Source organism: Podarcis filfolensis (genome assembly GCF_964270895.1).
Source record: "Podarcis filfolensis genome assembly, chromosome: 2".
NCBI classification, from domain to species: domain Eukaryota; kingdom Metazoa; phylum Chordata; class Lepidosauria; order Squamata; family Lacertidae; genus Podarcis; species Podarcis filfolensis.
In genome coordinates this window covers 35,709,471-35,733,634 of record NC_139605.1, presented here as the reverse complement: position 1 = coordinate 35,733,634, position 24,164 = coordinate 35,709,471, and the positions used below count along the sequence as shown (strand labels likewise).

At 40.8% G+C, this 24,164-nt stretch overlaps 1 protein-coding gene across 4 annotated transcripts in view; it reads left to right on the top strand.

Annotated features, from left to right (window-relative positions):
* The window catches only part of RAD18 (RAD18 E3 ubiquitin protein ligase), a 113,440-nt gene that overhangs the window by 63,895 nt on the left and 25,381 nt on the right, over window positions 1–24,164 (top strand). For 3 of the 4 annotated variants that reach the window (XM_083601783.1, XM_083601785.1, XM_083601786.1), the window contains one exon: window positions 19,311–19,373. The exons of the other annotated variant lie outside the window; for it this stretch is intronic. In XM_083601783.1, the coding sequence (XP_083457909.1) occupies window positions 19,311–19,373 (63 nt within the window). The remainder of the gene's footprint in view (window positions 1–19,310; window positions 19,374–24,164) is intronic. 4 annotated transcript variants of the gene reach the window in all.

Below are 24,164 nucleotides of genomic sequence, written 5' to 3'. Positions count from 1 at the left end.
GCAAGTAGATAAATAGGTACCGCTCTGGCAGGAAGGTAAACAGCGTTTCCGTGCTCTGCTCTGGTTCACCAGAAGCGGCTTAGTCATGCTGGCCACATGACCTGGAAGCTGTCTGCAGACAAAAGCCGGCTTCCTCGGCCTATAGCGTGAGATGAGCACGCAACCCCAGAGTCATCCGTGACTGGAGCTAACGGTCAGGGGTAGCTTTACCTTTACAGGACAGAGAACAGTAGAGTTTATTGGCATATTACAGTCTGCTTTGGAAAGTCCATAGAATCATAAAATTGTAGAGTTGGAAGGGACCTTGAGGATCGTCTAGTCCAGCCCCCTGCAGTGCAGGAATATGCAGCTGTCCCTTACTAGGATCGAACCTGCAACCTTGGCATTATCATCACCACGCTCTAACCATCTGAGCTATGTTTAGATGCTGTGGAATTGGGGTGGGGGGTTCTCTTGAAGAAACATACGCCCAAAATGCCATCTGCTCCCAGAATTCATTGTGAATACTTTGTATCTCAGCCAGTGTTTTCTTTCCACCTGCAAGTGGATTTAAGTGCATTATCCCATTATCTCTTCCATGAATGTGGTGTGTTCCAACTTGCAGGCAGTTTCAGTCAGACCACCAATCTTCCAAGTTCAGTATTATTTACTTGAGAGGCGGGGAAACATGTGCTTATTAAACTGATTATCTCTGACCATTGGTCGTACTGGCTGGGATTGATGGGAATTTAGTCCAACGACATCTGGAGGGCATCAGGTTCTTCCCTCCTTGTTTTACATTGAGTAGTAGTAGCTCTCCAAGGCCTCTGATGGGAAGTTTTCTCTGAGCCCTGCCTGGTAATGCTGAGGACCTTCTCTTTGCAGAACATGTAATCTACTACTGAGCTATGACCATTCCTTTGAAAATTTGTAGTTAAAACATGCAAAGAAACTCTGAAGTTAAAATAAGAATAAGAATAATAAAAACCCATCTTAATAAGGCTTGTGCCTTTATGACACTGCAGCTTGGGAGTATTGGGGAGTTAATTAAGGTCTTTTGCAATTTCTTTACGCCTTTGGCATGATTTCATATTGTTCAGCTATGGGTTGGTGTCTTTACCTTGGGGCCCTCATGTGCACATGATTTGTCCATTCATGCTTCATGGGTGACCTTTACTTGACTTTCATATTTGTTTTCAATACAAAAGAGAATAATTAAACAGAAATGCACATGAGAATGTAAAGTATGTGAAAGAATTTCGAGGGGGAAATTTGGCAATGACCATGGCGTTCTGAGAAAACAGCTTTTGAAAATGTAAATTTGCAACATGTTTTAAGGAACAGATGTTTCCCATTGCTACCATATCTCTGGCTAGCAGAATGTTTGTCCCTATGTACTGCAGTCAAATCACTGACCATTGTTAGTATAGTTTTTTTTAATCCATTTTGGCTATGACTTTGAGGAAAGTTGTGCCTCTTATGTCTGTGTCTGAAAAGTCAAATTTTATGAGCCATCAACTAGCAGAAACAAATGCTCACAGCCATTCTTGTGGTGGCAGCTTATTTTAGGAAGAAAGGCACATAGGAATCTGCCTTGTACAAAGCCAGTATTGTCTACTCCGACTGACAGTAGATTTGCAGGGTCTCTTTCATATCATCTGCTACCTGATCCTTTTAACTGGATATGTCAGGGGTTGATGAATTAAAACCAACAAATCACCAAGTCAAGATGGTACCCTTCCAAGAGTTTTTAAAGAACTCAGATGTGAAGCTGTTGACTTTCTTACAAAAAGCAGATGTAACTTGTTTGTAAGGTCAGCCTCCATACTTGAGGACTGGAAAGTGGCCAGCGTAGCACCAACTTTTAAAAAGCGATCCATGAAATTGCAAGCTGATTAGCTTAACATTGTTTTGGCGAAATGGTTGGAAAGCATTATTAAAGACAGAATTGCCATATTATTAGAACACGTCTTGCTGAGGACCAACATGGCTTCTGCAAAGGTTAATATTGTCTGACCAACTTTTTAGAGTCCTTTCAGAGAGTCATTAAGCATGTGGCCAGGAGCTGACATTGTGTATTTGGACTTTCAAAGTAAACTTCCAAATCAACTTAACAGTCAAGGGGTAAGAGGACAGGACCTCTTTATTGCAGGTATTAATATTTCACGGCTTGAAGAGAATGGATGAATAAAAACTGACTTTTTTTGTAATGAAACATTGTCCAGACCTATTAGACATTAGTCAAAACTTTACTTGCAGAACTTTCTTCAAAACAGAAAAAAGTTAAGGATACATCCAAACAGTTTCATAACAATAGGCTTAGGGCAGCATAGGCTTAGCATAGGCTCTGCATCAGAATCTAGATCAAAATTCTGTCTCTTTGAGATTCCTGCATTACAGGGGGTTGGACTAGATGACCCTTGGGGTCCCTTCCAACAATAAGATTCTATGATTCTCGCCCCCATTACAGTCTGAGGCTGTGTGTTCCTGAAGTGCTTCATTATTTACACCCTACTTCCATGGAGCCTAGGAACAAAGTTTCCAGCCACCACCCTTCCAAGATGGCGAATTTGCAATTCAGTGGCCTCCCATGTCATCTAAAGTTAAACACCTCCTCAGAGCTACCAGAGAACAATAACAGTTAATTAACAACCTGTCAAGGAGAGCTCTTCTTGCTTCTCTTTAGATTCAATGGAATCTTCCAGTTAAACCCTTTCAGCAATACATATAGGCATTCTCCATTTCAGTGTCAATTAAACAATTATATTTATGGATCAGTAACTGGTTTAAGAAAGGAAAGTAGAGAATATTACAGTTTTCCCAATAGAGGGATGTAGAAAGTGGACTCTTCCCATGGTTCAAATTGGGACATGTGATTCTTGTTCATGAATTGCTGAATTACAACTCCAATCAATCTCAGCAAGAATAGCCAATGCCAAGAGATTATGAGAGTTGTAGTTCAGCGACATCTGGAAGGCCAAAAGTTTCCCCACATGGGCTTTACACTGAACTGAAGGTGATTGAGCAGGAAAGAGATAATGGAATCAAGGTGGATAGCTTGATGAAGATGTTGACCCTGGGTGCAGCAGCTGTGAAAAGAGGCATATTCCTTGTTAGGTGTCATTAGGAAAGGGACTGAAAATGAAATTGCCAGTATACTAATGCTGCTGTACAAATATGGTTTGACTGCGCTTGGAATAGTGTCTTCCGTTCTGGTTTCCACTTCTAAAAAATAATGACGTTGTAGAGCTGGAAATTAAAGTGTAGTATTGCACAACGTAAAGCAGGCTGCTGTTTTGAAAAGTAAACAAGTGAGCAGCTAGCAAAGAGGGTTACCTGGTTTAGAAAGAGGCAAACCTATGGCAGTGAACCATACAAATATAAAATGTGCAGCCTCTGAAGGTGGGTAGTTCTGCTGTGGCTGCATCAGGAGTCTGTGAATGATAAAACTGCAGGATCACCCAGCCTCAGTGGAGTCTGAATCGAGAAAGCAGGCCAGATGCATCATTTGGAGATAAGGGAACTTGATTCAGACACTTTACTAAAGCTAAGCAGGTTTAGCTCTGGTGAGTGCCGGGATCCAAGTCTGCCTGGGAACGCCATATAAAGCTTCTTACTTGTTGTTCGTTTGTTTATTACATTTAAATCCCACCTTTACCTCAAGGTGGTGTACATAGTTCTCCCCATTTTATCCTCACAACAACCCTGTGAGGTAGGTCAGCCTGAGAGTGAAGAAGAAGAAGAGTTTGGATTTGATATCCCGCTTTATCACTCCCCTTCAGGAGTCTCAAAGCGGCTAACATTCTTCTTTCCCTTCCTCCCCCACAACAAACACTCTGTGAGGTGAGTGGGGCTGAGAGACTTCAGAGAAGTGTGACTAGCCCAAGGTCACCCAGCAGCTGCATGTGGAGGAGCAGGGACGCAAACCTGGTTCCCCAGATTACGAGACTACCGCTCTTAACCACTACACCACACTGGCTCTGACTGGCCAAATGAGCTTCATAACCAAGTGAGGATTTGAACCCTGGACTTATTCTAGTACTCCAACCTCTATACCACACTGGTTCTCATGAGTTGCACAACTGAAGAAAGGTGGGGTGCAAATAAAGAAACATTTGGGCCTCACATAAGCCTTTAATTTCTCACAACATACCGGGAGTTTACAACTTAGTGTGCTTCTTATGTTGGATGCTGATTATAAACCTTTATTTTCACAGCCTGCTATACCCAGTAGTTTTATTTGATCCTGAGGTTTTGTTCAGTATTAAATGCTTAGTGGCAGTCTTTTTGCTCTGAAAAGATTGGGTTCCAGTATTTCTTTCTCAGATTCAAAATTGATTCATACTTTATTTAGTGTTATCAAACAGCAGAAAATGGCAATAGACACTTGGCTTTGTAAGTTTCCCCCCTAAAAGTAAACTGTTTCAAACACAACCTGCCCAGACTCTCTCTCTCTCCCCCCCCCCCACTTTAAAAAGTGCTGTCTATTATTAGTGTGGTTGCTGTTTTACTTCTAACCTAATTGTGCAATCAGTTTGCAATCCTTTATAATCTATACGTCATGGTGATTTCAGTTTGGAACCCTTCCTGGTTCCATGGAACCCTTCCATGGAGATGTTCTGCAGATAAATACTATCTTAATTTCAAAACTGATTGGGGCAATGAAATAGTGGTTGAAAATGGTACTTTGAGTAGGAAGGATGGATTAATCATTAAAACACTGCTTCATAACGTTACATTCCATGATCTAAGTGCATAGGTACCTTATTCTTGTATTGTACCTATATTGTCTTCAATAGTGCAACTACTCAATTAGCAATAATTTGTTTTTATTCTAAAATACATGTGCCACTTTATGCTCCATACAAAAATAAATACACTAGAATTTAAAATGGTGCTGCTTCTTATTCAGAATGGCTACTGTTGCTTATAGCCATGTACCGTAGTTTTCGCTCCAAAACACGCACTTTTTTGCTCCTAGAAAGTAAGGGAAAATGCCTGTGCGTGTTACGGAGCGAATGCACGGATCGGAGCCATGGCTGCCGTCAGTCAAGCAAAGCGGGAGCCGCTTACGAGGCTCTCGCTTTGCTTGCTTTAAAGCGACCTGGAGCCGGGGAGGAGGGAGGGAAGGAGAGCCATGGCAGCAAAGCGGGCAGCAGCCGCTTACACGGGAGGAGGGACAGATGCTAGCAAAGGTCCGTGCGCTCTCTAAACAGAGCAATGAGGCTGCAGAGGGACGGCAGGAAAGATAAAACTTAAGCAACTAGCAGCAAAATAAAACCAGCCTCGAGCTCTGAGCCACGCAGTGAAAGCCAGGAAGTAAAAAAAAAGGCTGGGGATGAGGGAGAGGGGAAAACTTCGCAAATCCCCACGTCTCACTGATCCGCTGGGAGGGAGCAGCTTGTTTTCAGGCAGGATAGATTTGAGCATTGTCTGGGTCCTAGTGCCCCTACTACTTTTTTGTGCTCCATTCTATTGCTGCTTATCACTCAGGCTGCAAGGAGGAGCGCTTTTACACAGCTAATGGCGAATCCCCTGCAATCCAAGTCCTCCTCACTTGCTCAAATCTATTCTGCCTCAAAACAAGGAGCGGAAGGAAAAGGCTGCAAACTGTTAAATGGAAAAAAACCCAGGCACAGGGCAAATACCTTAAGTATACCTTTAAAGCAACAGTGCTCTTTCCCTCCCTCCTCCCCGCTCAGCTCGCCAAAAAGCTCCTTCTCCACGCGTGCTCCTTGTCCCTTGAGTGCTTTTCCTTCCCTCCCCACTTAAAACGTGGTTACAAAGCACGGATCCACATGGATCCTCAGGATTTTTGTATTGGGCTACCCCAAACTCACCATCAGATCACATGTCTGTGGCCACAGCATGAACCATAAAAATCATACATCCACTGTTTCGTTTAGAATATTTTTTTCTTGTTTTCCTCCTCTAAAAACTACGTGCGTGTTATGGTCAGATGCGTGTTATAGAGCGAAAAATACGGTAAGTTTTCTAGGCCTTTGGTGGCATTGCAGAGCTGTTGGCCACACATTTTCTTTCTTAAAGAGCTTTCCAAGCTTTTGACCCACCCTTCCTTCCTTCCTTCCTTCCTCTTTCTTTCTTTCTTTCTTTCTTTCTTTCTTTCTTTCTTTCTGCTTTTTCATCAAATTTAAGCTACATGTCCTTTTACAAAGATAATTTACAAACATTGCCTCTAATCCTGTTCTAAACACATTTTCTGGGAATCAAGAAACCAAAAGACACAAATGCAGAATAAGTGTGGTCAGAATCTAAACATATGCATACAAATGGTTTTAGACCTCTGTCTCCGTGACTAATCTGTATTGCAAAACATTTCAGGACTTTCATTCTTATCAATCCTGAATGCCTCTTTCTTTTTCTTTGGTATTTTGTATTTCTGTGTCCAAGTCTTTTTGGTGAAAGGACTGCATTGTAACAAGCAGGAAGTGTGAGGGGTTTTAAAGGTGAAAGAGACACCAGGGAAACCTTGCATTGCATCCTCAGGGGGTAGCATTCCCTTGCTCTAGTTGGGTCAGTAAAAACCTAAATGACTGGGGCAAGTTTTTTGGGGGGGCGGGGGCGGGTTGGGGCTTTTGCTATTCGCTGCCAGGTCCCAAAGTGCAAACTTGGTTGGTGCAAATTTCAGTTAGAAATTTGTTCTAACTTGCCAGCCTAAGTAAAAGCAGCCAATCTTAGTATTGTAACCAACGCACATCAGTGAGTTTTCTAGCAGGGCAGTTTGTATAAGCAAAATTTTCCAAAGGGGAAAAATGAAGCAACTTGCTCCACCTTTGCATTTCCTCTGTCAGTCATTCTGAGAGATCCTCTGAATAACAACACGCAGGCTTTTCTGTGATTTCTCACACCACAAGGGATTCTGTGTTGCAGCTGTGTTTGCAGCTGTGCCAAGCCTCAGACTTGAGTTCCAGGTTTTATTTTGCATCTGGAGGAGCTGGTGTCACTAAGTCTCTTCTCTTCTTTGTCATTCATTTACTAACTCCAAAACATGATGCAGACCATCTGATTATAATGGTCCAATGTAATTTTTATATTGTACGTAAGATATACAATGTATATTGTGTATATGGTTCTACATCACAGTGTATTACAGTGGTACCTCTGGATGCGAACGGGATCCGTTCCGGAGCCCTGTTTGCATCCTGAAGTGAACGCAACCCGCATCAGCGCATGCACATGACATCATTTTGACCGTCTGTGCATGTGTGAGCAGTGAAACCCAGAAGTAACATGCTCCGTTACTTCCGGGTTGCCGTGGAGTGCAACCCGAAAATACTCATCCTGAAGCTACTTCAACCCAAGGTATGACTGTATTGTTATTGTTATGTAGGGTGGGGGGTCACTTAATGTACCCCTTGGGTAGAAACCCTGCAGGAGGGGCTTCCTTTGCTGTGTTTGCTCCACATCACTCGTTACTTGTAAGACAGCTGCTTACCATGTTTGCTCAGCATTAATTTAAAATGAATTGTTGTATTATGTAGATTTAAAGGTCACTCCCCCCCGTTATTACCCACCTCTGCTTCTGATCTCAAATCATTTTAAACATCTTTCAGATACCCTGCTGTACAAAATTAGTTTTAACTGGTTTGGAACACAAAATGAAATATTTATCGTATCTTTTGAAGTAATTCCTTTAAACCACGTTGGAAGTAATGTGCAAATCTTTGTTCCTTTTGCTTAATGAACAATCTGTAGGTTGAAGAAGAAGAGGAAGAGATATGAAATCTCAAACTTCACAGCAATTACCACCGCTTGATTTTACTGGCCATTTGGGAGGAAAAAGTCTCTCTCAGGTGTAAACTGTTTAAAAATAGGATTAGGCAGCTGTGGGGTGTTAGTCAAGTGAAGAAGATGGAACAGCTGCTTATTCCTGTTCTTTACATATCCCATGTGCATAGCTGTCCTATCTTCAAGGTTGGTTTCAATCGCAGAGTGATAAGCACTGAGTGGTCTCTATGTCCCTTTAGCTAAGTTTACCAATGGCAGAAATAATCATCTTGAAAGTGATGTACATTTTGGGGAACTTGCAGGGGGGTGGGAGGAGAAACAACTGTCACATTTGATGTTTTCAAAACCAAACTCTACTAATAAATAATAATTGTACTCTTTCACATTCAGTTCATAAGCACTTCAGGTACAGCAAGCCCTCAACTTACATGGGGGTTATGATCCAAGGATTGCGCTTAAACTCAAAACACATTGGATGCAATAGCAGGTGTGATTGCCAAAGTCTTTTTTCCTGGACGCCCACTCCCTATTCCACCCCCTTTTTATTTGATTTTAAAAAATTTTGTTGTTCTTGCCAAGTGCGCAAGTTATATGTGCATAAGTTACAGGCTTACTGTATTAGACATGGGCATGGATTTGCAGCAGCATATTAACAATAACATATGGAACCTTGAACCCAAATTTGCAGTATATCTATTCTTTTTTTTTAATGGCACTTAAGTATGATTACATTCTAGGGATATTTTCCCAGTTTTATTTTAAAAGGAATAAGACAGGGTGGAATGTAAGTGGCTCCCCTATGCTCATGGTAGCAGAGACACCTGCTAATGGAAGATGAGGGAAGGTGATTTTTAATTTCTCCCTCTTCCTTTGCAGCTCCCACCAAAAACAGATTCAAAGAGTTGGAGGGCCCTGTAGAACAGGCTGGAAGGTGGCATAGCAGGTGACAAGGAGAAAGGCAAATTTAGCAAAAAATTCCTTCCCTCTTGTCCCTTGGTTTTGTCTCTTGGTTTTAAACACAGTGTAAGGTAGTCTCTATGGAAGTATATTGTATTTAATTATGGGATATCAGAGTTTTTAGGGGGCTAACCAGGCTGGGATAGCTGAGATAGCCGGCTTGTTGGTTTTTGAATGTCTGGTGAAGATTTTTTCAATTTCGTTGTTCTGTATGGGACAATGACAGTAAAGATTATCGTATTGACGCCTCTGATGGATTGCAATCCCTTCTGTGAGATAGTGCACCAGTTGGATTCCACCCATTCATTTAAAAAAATCTACACACACACACACAGATGTTGGGTTGAAATAATCATGAACTGAAGGAAAGTAGCCGCTAGTGCCTTTTCACAAATAGTTAACAAGAGTTAGTGCAGAAGTAGATATGGTGCTATAGGTCCGTTCTATCACCATTCTCATGCTTCTGAACGTGGAAATGATTGCACAACTTTTGCATACTATTTAGTCATTTATCCGGCTAAGATTAACTGAATAAATTGTACTTTAGTGCATCTTTCTCTTCTTGTTCCCACATCACCTCCTTTTTTCTGCTGCACAAGGTTTAAAGCAGTGTTTCCTAAACCTGGGTCCCCGGCTGATTTTGGCTTACAATTCCCATCATCCCTGACCTGATGGGAATTGTAGTCCAAAAACAGTTGGAGACCCAAGTTTTAAAAACCCTGCTTTAGAGCAAGCAGAACACCACCTTTGGACTAGTTTTGCCTTTCTCATACAAACCTCAAGTGTAAAATAAACCTTTTATGATCAAGGACTGAAGATGCACTTTGGATCTAAGCCAAAATCCTCCCTCCCTCCCTCTCCCCCCCCCTCTCTATATATTTATAGATATAGATTAGATATAGATATATAGATAGATAGATATATAGATAGATATATATATAGATAGATAGATATAATGTATTAATTCAATTGTTTATATATAAGAAAAACATGGATTTTTATCCACTGTCTGGTTAGGCAGAAGTGGTCCTATTAAGTAAAAACATGGAGTTGTTGACAGCATTGAGCATCTTAGCAAGGCATTTTACTAGCAGAAGTTTTGCAATATTAAATCTGCTTGCCTCATCTTGCCAAGGGACGTGTTACAGCTGGTGGGGTGGAGGGCTATTTGTGGGGTCAGCCAAATGCAGTGACAAAAATCCAAGCGCAGTGATGCACTTGAGAGTGGTGTCAGCTGCCTTTTTCGGCAGACAAGCAACAGGACCACCTCAGTGCCATTTAGGGTCTTTATAGCTCTGCTGGGTGAGAATATTTAGAGTTGGAATATTATATTTAAATCCTGAAACATCAGTACTTTTAAAGCTTTTAAGTATAAGAAAGAAACTCTCTTAGGCATTGTTGTGGAGACTAGACAGGATCTTGGGAATTTCTGTTTTGACGTGCCGCGTGCGAGGAGGGCTGCTAGGGGTGTTCATTGTGCAGTTATGTTTTTGTGTCACTTAAACCTCCAACTGGCGTAGTAGGAAAACCAGTAGTTCTTAGAAATACACTTAATGGGCTTGAAAATCCTGAAAATGCAAGAATATAGTACAAAACAGAGGTGGAAGTGGAATCACAGAACTGTAGAGTTGGACAGGATCCCAAGAGTAATCTAGTCTAACCCCCTGCATTGCAGGAATCACAGCTAAATGCCTGACAGATGGCCAAGGATTTAACTGAAAATGTCTAACTCTAAGCTGACCGCACTATTCTCGTTGATAAGAAGCCTCCTTTTTTTTTTTGTCAAGTCATTCTTGTCAGAATATTTATTGCTGGTTATTTGGGCGAAGAGGAGCTTGCATACTTGCAGTCTTTCTTGCAGAATTTCTAAAATTCCCAGAAAGCAAAGCAGCAAAGCTCTATCATGATGGCAAATGGTTGTCTTGCAAAACATTTTGCTCTTTTCATTCTTAATAATAATAATAATAATAATAATAATAATAATAATAACAACAACAACTTGTGGATTGGGTGTTCAGTGGCTCAGTTAAAAGCTTGCAATCGTTACTTGTTAATGGGTATAATGGAGTTCACAGAGGCATAGCACTGCACCATTAGTGCTTCCTATAGAGAAAATAGTCTTGCTATTAGGTCATTTGGTGCTGAAAGCTTGTGCCTCATTTTAAGTTTTGTTTTAACCGAAGAACGGTGCTGTGGACCAAATAAAATTGGTTGAAAATATCAACCAGGTGAAATGGAAATTAAAAATTAAAAAATAGTCCAGTAGCTCCTTAGAGACCAACTAAGTTTGTTCTGGGTATAAGCTTTCGTGTGCATGCATACTTCTTCAGATACGGGTTTGTGTAAGGAATTACCGTTTCAAGCAGTCATACAAGCCTCTCACAAATTAAGACATTATGTAGTAAGCTAAGAACTCAGTTCTAAACTTCATTAGCTCTTCTCGGATGCATTTCATTTACCAGGATTACTGTGATTCCCCATAAACATCTGCCAAGACACTGAACTGAATAAATTCTTAAACTCTGTGGACAGTTTCAGAGCGAACTTTTTAGCATGAGCAATGGAGACTGAACTTCTTGACTGCTCACCTCACAGTTCTTTGACAAAAACTGTGGATTTGTGAGATGGTTTTTTTAAAAAAACACATTCAAGAATCACATCAACATCAACATGGAGTCTATTTAATTGTGGGGGGGGGGAGAGTAGTGACTAGTACTAAAAATCTCCCCCAGAGATTTTTGGATCTGTATGTTTTTATCTTGCTGTTTTATTGGTTTTAGGATGCATCTTGTTTTCAATGATGCTGGTTGTTTTTATATTGTATGCTGCTTAGAGATTTTTAAAATATTAAGTTGTATATAAATACTTTAAAATATATAAATAAATGTGCTTTTTTGGTGAGCACTCCAGTGCCACATTGAATGCATGTGGGTGCAACACTAAACCACAGTTGATTTATCTTATTAATTATAATAATACTGAAGGTGAGGGTGAGGGAGAATTGAAGAGAATGGTGCCCTGGGGTGAAGGGTAATCTGGCCGCTTAATGAGATCAAGAAGGGAGAGGGTGACTTTAGCCACTCTTGGCAGAACTGAATAGGCTGTTTTTAGGGTCTTGTGTTTGGTAGCAATCTTTGTTGTTGTTTAGTCGTTTAGTCATGTCCGATTTTTCGTGACTCCATGGACCAGAGCACGCCAGGCACTCCTGTCTTCCACTGCCTCCCGCAGTTTGGTCAAACTCATGCTGGTAGCTTCGAGAACACTGTCCAACCATCTCGTCCTCTGTCGTCCCCTTCTCCTTGTGCCCTCAATCTTATTGTGGATAATTTATCGCTATATGTTTTTCTTGGTATGTTGCAAGCAATACTGAGGTCTCTTTGGGGGCGGCTAGACAGGATTTAAATCTCATTGAGAAATGAGAAGTTAGTGTAAATGCAAACAGAAATCACAAGTTTGCAATATGACTTTTGATGGCCAGTCAACACCATTGGGCCCTGGTTCAGTTAACCCAGCGCACTAGCTCAAGTGCTTGTCCTGATGCAGCAATCAGAAGAACACAATGTTGAAATCCTTCCTTTGTCTTGCTGAGAGACGTTGCTACAGCCAGTCATAAAAATCTGCTGCTTAAAAATATCAAGTACGCTCTACCTAGGCTTGCTGTTTAAAATATTATTTTTTTGTAAGAGAAGTATAATTGGAAATAAGATTTCAAAAAAGTTGGTAATGATAGATTCCTCAGGCTTCCCAACTTAATTGAAAATTGGGTACTATCACTTTCTGGCATGTGAGAAGCTGAAAATTGTTCAAATCCCAAGATTCTTTTTATAGAATGTTAAAACTTTCATGAAGTATTAGATAGCAAAGACAGTTATGTGTTCTTCGTGTATTTGATTAACTTTGAATCACCTAGCATTTTTTAAATATAGAAGGTATTTATTGAGAGTTGAAGCAATTCTAGGAAATGAAATGTATGGGAGAGATAATGCTTTGATCGATAGAAGGTATCTGACAGAAAAGAACTTTTATTAGTGGTGTAAAAAAAAGGCATCTTTTTCATAGCTATCATATAGATGGGGCTGGGATGTCTTAAATAATCTGTTTTTAAGTGATGAATGTGAAATTTAATCTAGGTTTCTGCAGTTGAGGTCAAAATTACATCTACTGTATCTGCTGACAAGGCAAAATAGGCAGTTGTATTTCCAATATAGGACACAGATTTATATTTTTTTTAGAGAGATGTTTGTGTGTGAGAGAAAACACACACACACACACACACACACAACACACACACACACACACACACACACACACACACATATGATTGTGTGTGAGAGAAAACACACACACTATACACACACACACACACACATGATGAGAAGTATGTAGTGGAGAGATAATTAAATATTTTTAAAAGCTAGTTTTTAAAAGTAGCTGGTTATTTGAACCAGACTTTCATTTTAAAAAAACCCAATACCCTAGCAGTTAATAAATTGCCTCCTAAACTGTATCCTTGCTCCCATTGTCAAAAATCATGGCTCATTTATCTTATCTACCTGCTTCAGGTCTTCACTTCAGGATACAGGTTGTTAACGCTTGCCGTTTCGGTTTTAAAAGAATCCATGTGAAAATTTCCAGCTGTACTCCAATTAATTTTGCAGTCTTAGTCATGCCTGAGATAATCAGGTGGAAGTGGTTTTTTTAAGAAAAGCTTTATCTCGTGAATAGAAGAACATAGGAAGAGCCTCCTGAAGCAGTCAAACATCCTGTTCTCACAGTGACCAAACAGATACCTGTGGGAAGAAGCCCTCAAGCAGAACATGGACGCAAAAGCACTCTGCCCACCTGCAGTTCCCAGCATCTGGTCTTCATAGGCATACTGCCTCTGACAGTGGAGGTGGAACATAGCTGTTGTGTCTAGTAGCCATTCATGGCTTTGCTCTTCAGTAATTTGTCTAATCCTCTATTAAAGTTGGTGGCCATTGCTGCCTCTGGTGGGAGCAAGTTCCAACCAAACACCGTGTGAAGAAGAAGAAGAAGAGTTTGGATTTGATCTCCCGCCTTTCACTCCCTTTAAGGAGTCTCAAAGCGGCTAACATTCTCCTTTCCCTTCCTCCCCCACAACAAACACTCTGTGAGGTGAGTGGGGCTGAGAGACTTCAAAGAAGTGTGACTGGCCCAAGGTCACCCAGCAGCTGCATGTGGAGGAGCGGAGACGCGAACCCGGTTCCCCAGATTATGTGACTACCGCTCTTAACCACTACACCACACTGGCTCTACCTGTCCTACCTGTCTGAAATCTTCCCGCATCTTAGTTGGATGTCACATGTTCTGGTGAGCAGGAGAAAACTTTTCTCCAAGCCATGCATAATTTTACAAATTTACAAGATTTACCTCTTGGCTCATCTTTTCTCTAAACTAAAAAAATGTCCCAAATGCTATAACCTTTCTCGTAGGCTCCATACCCTTGATCATTTTGGTTGCTCTTTTCTGGACCTTTTCTAACTCTACAATATATTTTTGAGGCAAGGTGACCAGAATCATACTCACTATTCCAAATGCGGTCGCACCACAGATTTTTATAAAGGCATTCTGATATCAGCAGTTTTATTTTCAATTCCTTTCTTAATGATCCCTGGTATAGAATATGCCTTTTTCACAGCTGCCATACACTGGGTCAATACCTCCACTGACCTGTCCCCAAGATCATATTCCTGGTGTGTCACCGCCAGTTCAGACTCTGTGAGCATTAAACTGAAAATAAGATTCTTTTTTTTTTTTGACCCAACATGCATTGCTTAACGCTTGTTTACATTCAACTGTATTTGCCATTTGAACACCCATTTAATCAATTTGGAGGAGTCTCTTCACAATCTTTTTGTTTTCATGACCCTGAACAATTTCGTTTCATTAGCAAACTTTGCCACCCCACACCTTACTCCAGGTCATTTATGAACAAGTTAATCCAGCTTCTCATAAATTGCAAGCTGTCTCTATGGGTCAGCAAAGCTATTAGACAGATTTATCTATATAGGTTGCTGCCAGCCAAGGTCAGAGGCAAAGCCCTAAGAAACTTCATTCTGAAGGGAGAAGAGAGAGGGCAGCAAAAAGGTATTTTTATCTCAAACCCATTTTTGCTTGTCTTTCTGTTGAAAGAGGGAACCGCAGTGTGTCTTGGATGTGACCATTGTTTCTAAAAACATGTCCTTGAACAATAAATGTTCTTTCTTCTTTCTTTTGGAAAGGACCTGGAGTTTGTAGCACCTGAACTACTATGCTCTGTTATTGGTGTTATTCCCAGTTTTATGGCGGTGAATTCTACACATATCAAAAACTTCCAGGGCTTAAAAAGTTGTTAACTTCCAGGATAAACAAATTCTGAACTAGATTTCTCCCTAGCCTTGTTCAGGCATTACAGTGGAACCTCAGGTTACATACGCTTCAGGTTACAGACGCTTCAGGTTACACACTCCGCTAACCCAGAAATAGTGCTTCAGGTTAAGAACTTTGCTTCAGGATGAGAACAGAAATCATGCTCTGACAGTGCAGCAGCAGCAGGAGGCCCCATTAGCTAAAGTGATGCTTCAGGTTAAGAACAGTTTCAGGTTAAGAATGGACCTCCGGAACAAATTAAGTACTTAACCTGAGGTACCACTGTATCCTGAACACATGAAGGGTTAAATCAGGGAGAGGCAGAGACATACATCAAGACTGAGGTTTGGTGGCATACCCAGAGTCGCTTAGTGAACTTCGTGACATGGATGTCTCCTGCCCAAACCCATGAGTAACTCAGTTTGGATGTTGTTTTGGGACTAATCCAGCCCATGTATGAAGCAGAGTGAAAGCACACCTGTCCTTGCTGCAAATCTGGCACATCAGTCCCATCTTTGCTGACCTTTCTCATGCACATCTTAAGTCGCAGTTGCCCAGTTACCTTCGGATATTTTACAGGGATATTTTACAGGGATATTTTCAGGCCTATGATTTTACAAATGTAGGCAGGCTTTTGATGCAGCAAGGAGGACCAGTAAACCTTTTCCCTTTGCGATGAGTGAATCAACCCAAAGATATAAGCTAAACGAACGACTGCATCACTCTGGCTTTCCAGGCATTAGTCAGCTGGAACCGATTCTAGTCACAAACATATTCTCAAGAGGCACAGCCATCAAAAAAGCATGCTGTTTATTGAATGCATCCAGGCATGCTGCACTGAATGACACAGGTGGTTGGATGGCACAGCTTTTGGCCATTTTTATTTCTGAAATTGGAGTCAGGGTTGGATTTGTAGCACTCCCATCCTAAATGGCAACAAAATGTGAGAGTTGGGTGTGCACAATGATATTATAAAAAAAGTCCGGAGGGCATGTATCCCAGACTAGAATTCCTTTCCAGCCCCATGTAATGGAAACATGGGGGGGGGGGTTATGACAGTAACTGTATGTAATGAATTCCTTAATCTCATTCCATAAGCCACTCCAGAATGGTCAGTACCTTTCCAACATGGATGGGCAGATAGAAAGTTAATTTACTCTCTTTATCAAAGCTTTGTAAACTTGAAGTTTTACCTGTTCACCTTAATGCATAAATTTGGAAGGATCCTAGTTTATACTGACCCAGACCAATATGCTTTCTAGTCCCACCTTGTCAGCAGGACTGTCTCTCAGTTGTCCTCTAGCTGAATAGCTTGCAAAATACACCTGAATAAGGCACCTGAAAGTATTTGCAGTTACCCACCCGATGGGGCCATCCAGTTACATCACTTTTAACTGAGCTTTTAAAGCAACCCACATTTTTCATTTCTGCTTCAGTTGGTCTGCCAGAAATACATGAAGACCTTAAGTAACCTATTTGTGTGGAGCTGAGATAGAAACAGCTATTATCTCCTGCCCTTCGTTTTATGTATGCTCCCTTGTGATGGGAGTTTGAGGACATGGCAAATTAAGCATTCTTTCAAGAATGCAATAGCATCCTCTGTTGCTTAACCAGCTCCAGATTAACATTTGAATTTATTGGACAGTACCAATCCAATTCATTTCCCCTCTGTTCCATGAGTGAGTTGTCACTGTAAATATGCAGCTTATTTATTTGAACATAATTCTTGTCTTAGCTACTATGATTTGTTATGCTACACTGAAACATGGGCGCTTAACTTAAACATATGCGTTGCTTTTTACATATGGAAAATCAAACAGTCAATAACAGATGCTAACAGTTTGAGGAGCACATTGTTAAAAATATAAAGGCCAACTACATACAATGCATTAATAGGCCTGTGAACCTGTTGAAGCTTTGAATGATAAGGGAGTCTAAAGACGTTCCAAAGGAACAGTATGGAACTGAATTGATTATTTGCATCTGTATTCACAGCGGAAACTATTGGGCAGATCTCTGTGCCTGAACTAACTTGTGCAGTAATGGAGTCTGAGAAACTGAGACAAATAGTGGCAACAAGTTCTAGGCCTACTAGACAATAAAACTGACAAATCGCTCAATCTGAATGGCATCCACCCAAGGGTTCTTAAAGAAGACATATGCGAAATTGCTGGTCTTCTGTCAAAAATATGCAACTTATTCCTAATATCAGTCTCCACACCTGAGGACTCAAAAGTTTAACATCAGTTTTTAAAAGTGATACTTTTTTTTCTCTGGCCATTGTTGTGGATTCTGTCACAGTGGCCTGCTGTGTCAGAGCAGGAAGAGTTTGGATCAGAAGAGGCAACTTAGCTCTTTCTTCTGCTTGGATAGTTAGATTAAAAAGTATATTGCTGCAGGCAGAATGTCTTGAGAAAGGCAGAGTCCATTTCTGCACCTGTGTATGATACTCCTGTATCCCCACCTGGACAAATGATAAATTAGAGTTTTCATGCAGTTTTAGATACTCTATTGCAAATGTTCATTGCCAGTTTGTAGGATTTTCTGGAACATATTACATATTCTCAAAAGCTTTGCAAATTTTAGCTGTGTTTATTTTTAAAGGCAAATTAATTATTAGATATGCGCGCCAAAGAAAAAGGGGAGTGGAGCGTTTCATTCTGAGTGCTTGCTTGGAAGCTTTTGCCTACCATTTTAGGTTTCTGAAGCTCAGTTTACAAGCCCTCCCAGCTTTATATGAATGCTTTAGATGGATGTGGTTCAAATTTGGAAATTGTGGATGCTGCCAAGGATCTTTGCATACTTTTTGCTCCACATGGAAGCTAGATTTCCCCCCTTATGAATTGCATTGCAACAGCTCTAGATTTGATATCACATTGATTCCTAAATGAGGAGTTGTTCATTTCTCCTCTTTTGTGTTTGAAATTATTAATAATTTTAATTTTTAATCTTTGCATCAACTAACTGTGGTATGCTTACATATTTCCACTAGGTTATACAAATGATACAGGGGAGACATGCTGAGCAAAAAACCTTTTAGGGTATTGTATGTCGATGTCTCCTTTTCCCCTTCACATGGTTTGGTTTGGGGTTGTGTGGTTGTTGTTGTTTTTTACACTTTTACTAAGCCTATGTAATGGTATAAATGTTAATACGACAATCTTTGGCTATTTTAGTTCAGTGTGCATGTCTTAAGTGAATCCATACTTTTCTTAAAGGATCTACAATTTTTGGCTGCCCTTGCCAAAAGTTGCACTCACCAGCGCCTCCACCCAACCAACAGCCAAGGAAGCCCCCTAGGGTAAATTCCCATGTGACTATGGGCCAAAAGCTTCAACTGTTGGAATTACAGAACATAGTTTGTTATTACTGCTCTGAATGTTGGATAGTTTTTTCACTTGTGCATCATCCAACAAACTCTGCATGACTTCTGTCAGATTGGACCAGTTTCTAACCAGGTGTTCATTTTCTGCATTGTAAGAAACCATGCCTTCTGAAAAAGATGCCTGGCTAACCTTGGCTATCGAACAGCAGTCGGGTATTGGATCCAAATATAGAGCTAGGGGAGACTCTTGTCGGTTCTGAAGCAACCTCTTTTGGGCAAGCTGACTGTGTTGGCCCAGGACCTATTAAACTCTAGGTCTCCTAGGAGAATACATCTTTTGGAATGTTCACTCCATTTGAATGCATCTGCATTGGCAGCTGTGAATATATGAACCCCAAAATTTCAAGTTTATTAGAAGAGATAAGAGATCCCACTCCCCAATACATTTGGGTGACTAATGGGAAAGGAAGGGTAGAGGTGGAATTTATTCATGCCCTGCACTTTCGCCAAGGAACTCAAAGCAGCATACATGGTTTCCGTCTCTCCTCGCAACATGTGCTCCATGTTATCCTCAAACCAATCCTGTACCGTAGGTTATGCTTGAAAATAGTTGTTGGCCCAAGGTCACCCAGTGAGTTTCATGGCTGAACATGGATTTGTACTCTGATCTTCCCAGTCCTTGTCCAACACTCTGTAACTCAATGGCTTGTATGCAGAGTACAAATAGATCTGCAAATCTGGAAGAAACTGAAAGTGCCTTAGGACAGTAGCTCGGTTTGTGATCATTTTGTTGATATTGGATCCACATTCTGATATAATCGTTGTTTTCATCTTTCTTTCTGTTTGTAGCATGGCTTCTTTGCCTACTCGATTGGAATATCTGAAAAGTACTACACTGCTCGTTAAGGTTAAATTTTGTTTTACTTTTCAGCTCAAGTTCAGACATCATAAGGGATTTGGAGATTGCTGGGAGATGTTCCGATTCGTCAGAGAAGTAAGTGTGGTGTAAAATAATTGTTTTCTGTGTCTTAAAAGTTGTCACCTATACTTTTCTTCGTCATTCAGCTAACTGGAAACTTGACTAGTGGACTTGAAAATGAGCCAAATATTTTGGCATTTGATCCAGAAAAACATCTGTGGAAGGTGTCCATCCTGCCATGTGCCCTCCCCCAAAGTCCCTTCCCCCCTTGGCTGCCCTCCCCCAGGGCTCCACCAAGGTCTCTCTGAAGGATGGGGGAGAATTCCTGAATAGGGTGGACTGAAGCATGGAGAACTGCATGGGGAAAGGTGGACAAAAAAAAAAAAAAAAAAAATAGAGCAGAAGCACCTTCTTTGAGAGGTTCTGTCATCCCATTCAAGATGGTCTCCCAGCTCTCAGGATTGACTTTTCAAGGAAATGTCATGCAAGGGGTGTGAGTGGGAGAGCCACCTTTTGCTGAATATCTTCTACCATGACTTGTCTCAGTTCCATCCTATCTGTGTCTCTCCCCACCCCGGTTTCCTGTCAAATTCTTTCTCTGAAGCAATATTTGATTTATTTATTTCATAAAACTTATACACCGCTTGATTGTTAAAAAAAAACAAAAAACCTCAAAGCAGTTTACAAAAGATGAAACAGTAAAATCAAGAGAGAAAAACCCACAACCCTACTTTTAAACATACAGAAGCTGAAATACTAAAACAGATTTAAATTCACCTCAACTCAACGTCTGGGTAGGCTTGTTTTTATCAGGCACCAAAAAAAAGGTACACTGAAGGTGCCTGCTTGATCTCACTAGGCAGGCAGTTCCAAAGTGTAGGCGCCGCCACTCTAAATGATTGAGTATGGAATGGGTATTACGGGATGCCTGTAGTCGTGCCAATTCCACGGATTGAAGCAGTTGAGTGGGCACATGTAGGGTAAGGTGATCTCATAGGTAAACTGCTCCCAAGTTATTAAGGGCTTTATATACTAATAGTAACACCTTGAACTTGCAAATCAGCAGCCAGTGCAGATCTCTGACCACAGGTGTTAAATGCTGGCAAGGCCTCACTCCTGTCAGCAATCGTGCTGCAGCATTCTGCCCTAGCTGCAGCTTCCGGGTCAAGCGTTAAGAGCAGCAACGAACACAATTTGAAATGGGATGGAAATAAACTAAACCGTAAAATATTTTAATGGCATTTCTTTGTTCTGAAGCACCATATTCCACTGCGATTACTTATGCCTATTTGTGGCCATTCAAGTGTTTTTCAAAAAACTGGAAATAATAGCATCGGTTTCAGAAGTTTAGGCAGTTCCACAAAGCTGTGACTTTTCCAGCTGAGTTTAATTGAAAATGTTTGTTACATTGCGAGATGTGTCAAAAGAAAAGCTTTTGCTGAGGGGTAAATCCAAACGCGAGGCTTACAGATCAGTAACTGATTCAGAAAAAAAATATTGTTGGATTGTTAAGTAGTCAATAAAGACATTATTTCATATGAATGTATGAACTGATAATTCAGACTCCCCCTCCGTGTCTGTGTGTGTGTGTGTGTGTGTGTGTGTGAGAGAGAGAGAGAGAGAGAGAGAGTTTGACTAGATTTTGTCTCTTTACAGTTGAGAAGGTGAAGGAAAGAAGCTGGGATGCTGGGCCTTCTCTTCTTTACTGTTTCTTTATTATATGTTAATTCTTCGAGATTTAGTTCGTTTTATCTTTTTCAGTTCTTTTCTGGCGAAAGCAAATGGACAGTGAAACCTTATATGAACCCAAGCAGCATTCCAATAGCATACCCCGCCCCCCAAAAAAACCTTTCTAATTGTTAATCAAATTTAAAACACCATTGGTTAGAGAAATCATAGCTTCCTCTGTAGGGGATGGAGGGACTGGCTGCCTCTTAATCTTTCACATGTAAGTGGAGAGGTTTCTCCCTCCTTCCCATAGATAATGAATGAAACGTGAGCTCTTTTTCAAAGGGCTGCTTTCTATGTATTCTAGGAGCAGGTGTTGCAGGTATAAAAACAGCAATATAATTCAGCCCACTCTGAATTTCTAATCTTCAGAAGCCTTTCGCTGCAAAAGATTTAGAGCAGCAGCCAAAGGAAGTGAAGGGGAGGACTTGCATGATAAATTTTCATAAACATTAACTGGTGCAAAAGTACTATTCAGGCTCCTGTTCCAGCATCAGGTTTGAGGGCAACTTGGGCAACCCCGCCGGACCTTCTCCCAGTGGCAACGCAAAATAAGCTTACCCAGGCGGCCTGGAGTAGAGACTGGATGACACAGTGGCTTCCTTTACTCAGAATGCCACTGAATCCTAACGCAGTGGGGTTCAGAGACTGGAAAAATCAAGGTGGGGACTGCAGCTTTGCCTGGTGCTTTCCTTCTCAGCACTGAACTGAATATTGAAAATAAAAGGGGGTGCTGGTGATTAGCATCAGCATTTGCCCACCATGCTTGAATAGCTCAGTCAGTAGAGTCTGAGATTCTCAATCTCGGGGTTGTGGGTTTGAACCCCACATTGGGCAAAAGATTCCTGCATTGCAGAGGGTTGGATTAGATTACCCTTGCGGTCCCTTCCAGTTCTCCAATTCTATGGTTCTATGCCAGTTCCAGAGAGCCAGTGTGGTGTAGTGGTTAAGAGTGATAGACTTCTAATCTGGGGAACCGGGTTCGCTCCTCCACATGCAGCTGCTGGGTGACCTTGGGTCAGTCACACTTCTCTGAAGTCTCTCAGCCCCACTCACCTCACAGAGTGTTTGTTGTGGGGGAGGAAGGGAAAGGAGAATGTTAGCCGCTTTGAGACTCCTTCGGGTAGTGATAAAGCAGGATATCAAATCCAAACTCTTCTTCTTCATCATCATCATCATCTGGTGACTTAGACCTGGGCCATTCTACTGCCTTGAGGCTACTACCATGAATAAATCAGGCAATGAATGAATAAATCAGGCAATAATAATGCATGAATAAATCAGGCAATGGCAATGCCAAGTTTGGCAGGGCTCTCAGCAGCCCTCTAGATTTTTAGGGTATGGAAGAGCTGGAGACATCCCTGAACTGTATCCTCAGAACAACGGCATATTCAATTTTGTGGGGGGGGGGGGCGTGGGGATGTTGTTGCTCAGCCACAAATACCATTTTTCTGGGAAAGGTGATGGAGAGAGTTGTGGCACAAGAATTGTGAGTACTCTTGGATGATGCCATCTTGCCAGGCAGTCCATTCTGAACAATGTAAGCATTAGGGTTTTAGGGTTGTGGCACCTGCTTTTGGGAATTGCCTCCTCTTGACAATTAGACAGGTGCTGTTTCTGTTGACCCCACCAAAGAGCTTCGTCTTCCAAAGTTGCACCAATTCCCATTCTGCATCCATACTGGAATAATTTTTAAAAATAGCTTTAAGATTTTCAAATCTGTTTTTAATACTTTTTAAGATGTTTTTATTGCTATGTTCTGTGTGGTTCGCTGCCCTGGGCTCCTTTGAGAGAAAGGGAGGGATATAAATGTAATAATAAATTAACAAAAATGATCATACAGCTGGTGAAATTTCACAAAAGCTGATGCCATAATAAAGAAATTCGCTTTTCCATAAAGTGCTGCAAGACACTTCATTGTTTTTGTTGTAACAGAAATAGTTACATGCCATTAATTGTTTTTTTGCTTCCAGCAGTCTTCCAGTGGTATATCTGACGCTTGTTGTTATAGTGCATGGAATTTGGTGGTTGGCAAATTGTTTTTTGTTTATCTGGATTGAGTACAACTACAGTGCAACCATTAGGCGCTGTTACTATTTTACCATGGACATACTAATAAAGATGTGCATATCACCATGTTTTATTTCAGTATCATTTGTTTCCATGTACCGGCAACAGGGTGTCTTTTCATCCTAGGTGGTTGTTGTTGTTGTTGTTGTTGTTGTTGTTGTTGTTGTTGTTGTTGTTTTCTTCTCCAATGCTGTTTATTTGCAGTAATGTTTTAATAACAAAAACAGCATTTGTGATCGGAAAAGACATTTTTTTTTGTATTTGGCAGGAATTCAGAAGACATTGTAGATCCTGTCTCACATCTCCACTGCAGTTCTTTTGTCCCCCAAAAGCTGTTCCTCAATTTGGCACAGAGTGGCATTCAGTGGTGTAAAAAGCTGCAGCCAAATGGAGGAATCAACTGCCTCTTTGTGTGTGTGCATAGAAGTGCCTTAGGTATACACTAAGTAGCACTTTGAATCGTGGCCCATATTTATGTGGCATGCCTCTGTGAAAAATACCCTTTGATTAATACTCAAAAGTATAATTGCTTTTATTACTATTCCACTTTATTTGATTTGAACATCGAATCTGGATTATTGCCCAGAAGATGAGATTTGCAATTTTTTTTTATTTGATGGGGCAGTTGTATCCATCATAAGAGTGTGATAATCCTGTCAGTTTCTCTAAACTTTTCTAAATGTATTAAAGAGTAGCATTCTTTATATATTGAAAACAAACCACAAAGTGGTTCTTCTCTTGTATGCAAACACGTTTCCAACTTGGCTTGTTAAGTAGGTTGTCTAATGGGTATCATACATTTCCCTTTACGCTTAGGTTCCTTTTAAAACTCTTGTAACTTACAATAAGGGTCATCAGCACAATTTATACTGTATAGTCTGGAATCACTGCACTTAAAGACTAATAGATTTTAGTGACTCTGGTTCAGAAGGTGATTGCTAAATGAGCAAATGTAAGTGCTGTCAGGGTATGTCAATTAAAATAACTGATGAAGTAATTACGTTGCAGAGTTGTTAAATTAATTTTTTTCATTTCATTTACTCCTGAGTTTGATAAGCTGCTCTTAAC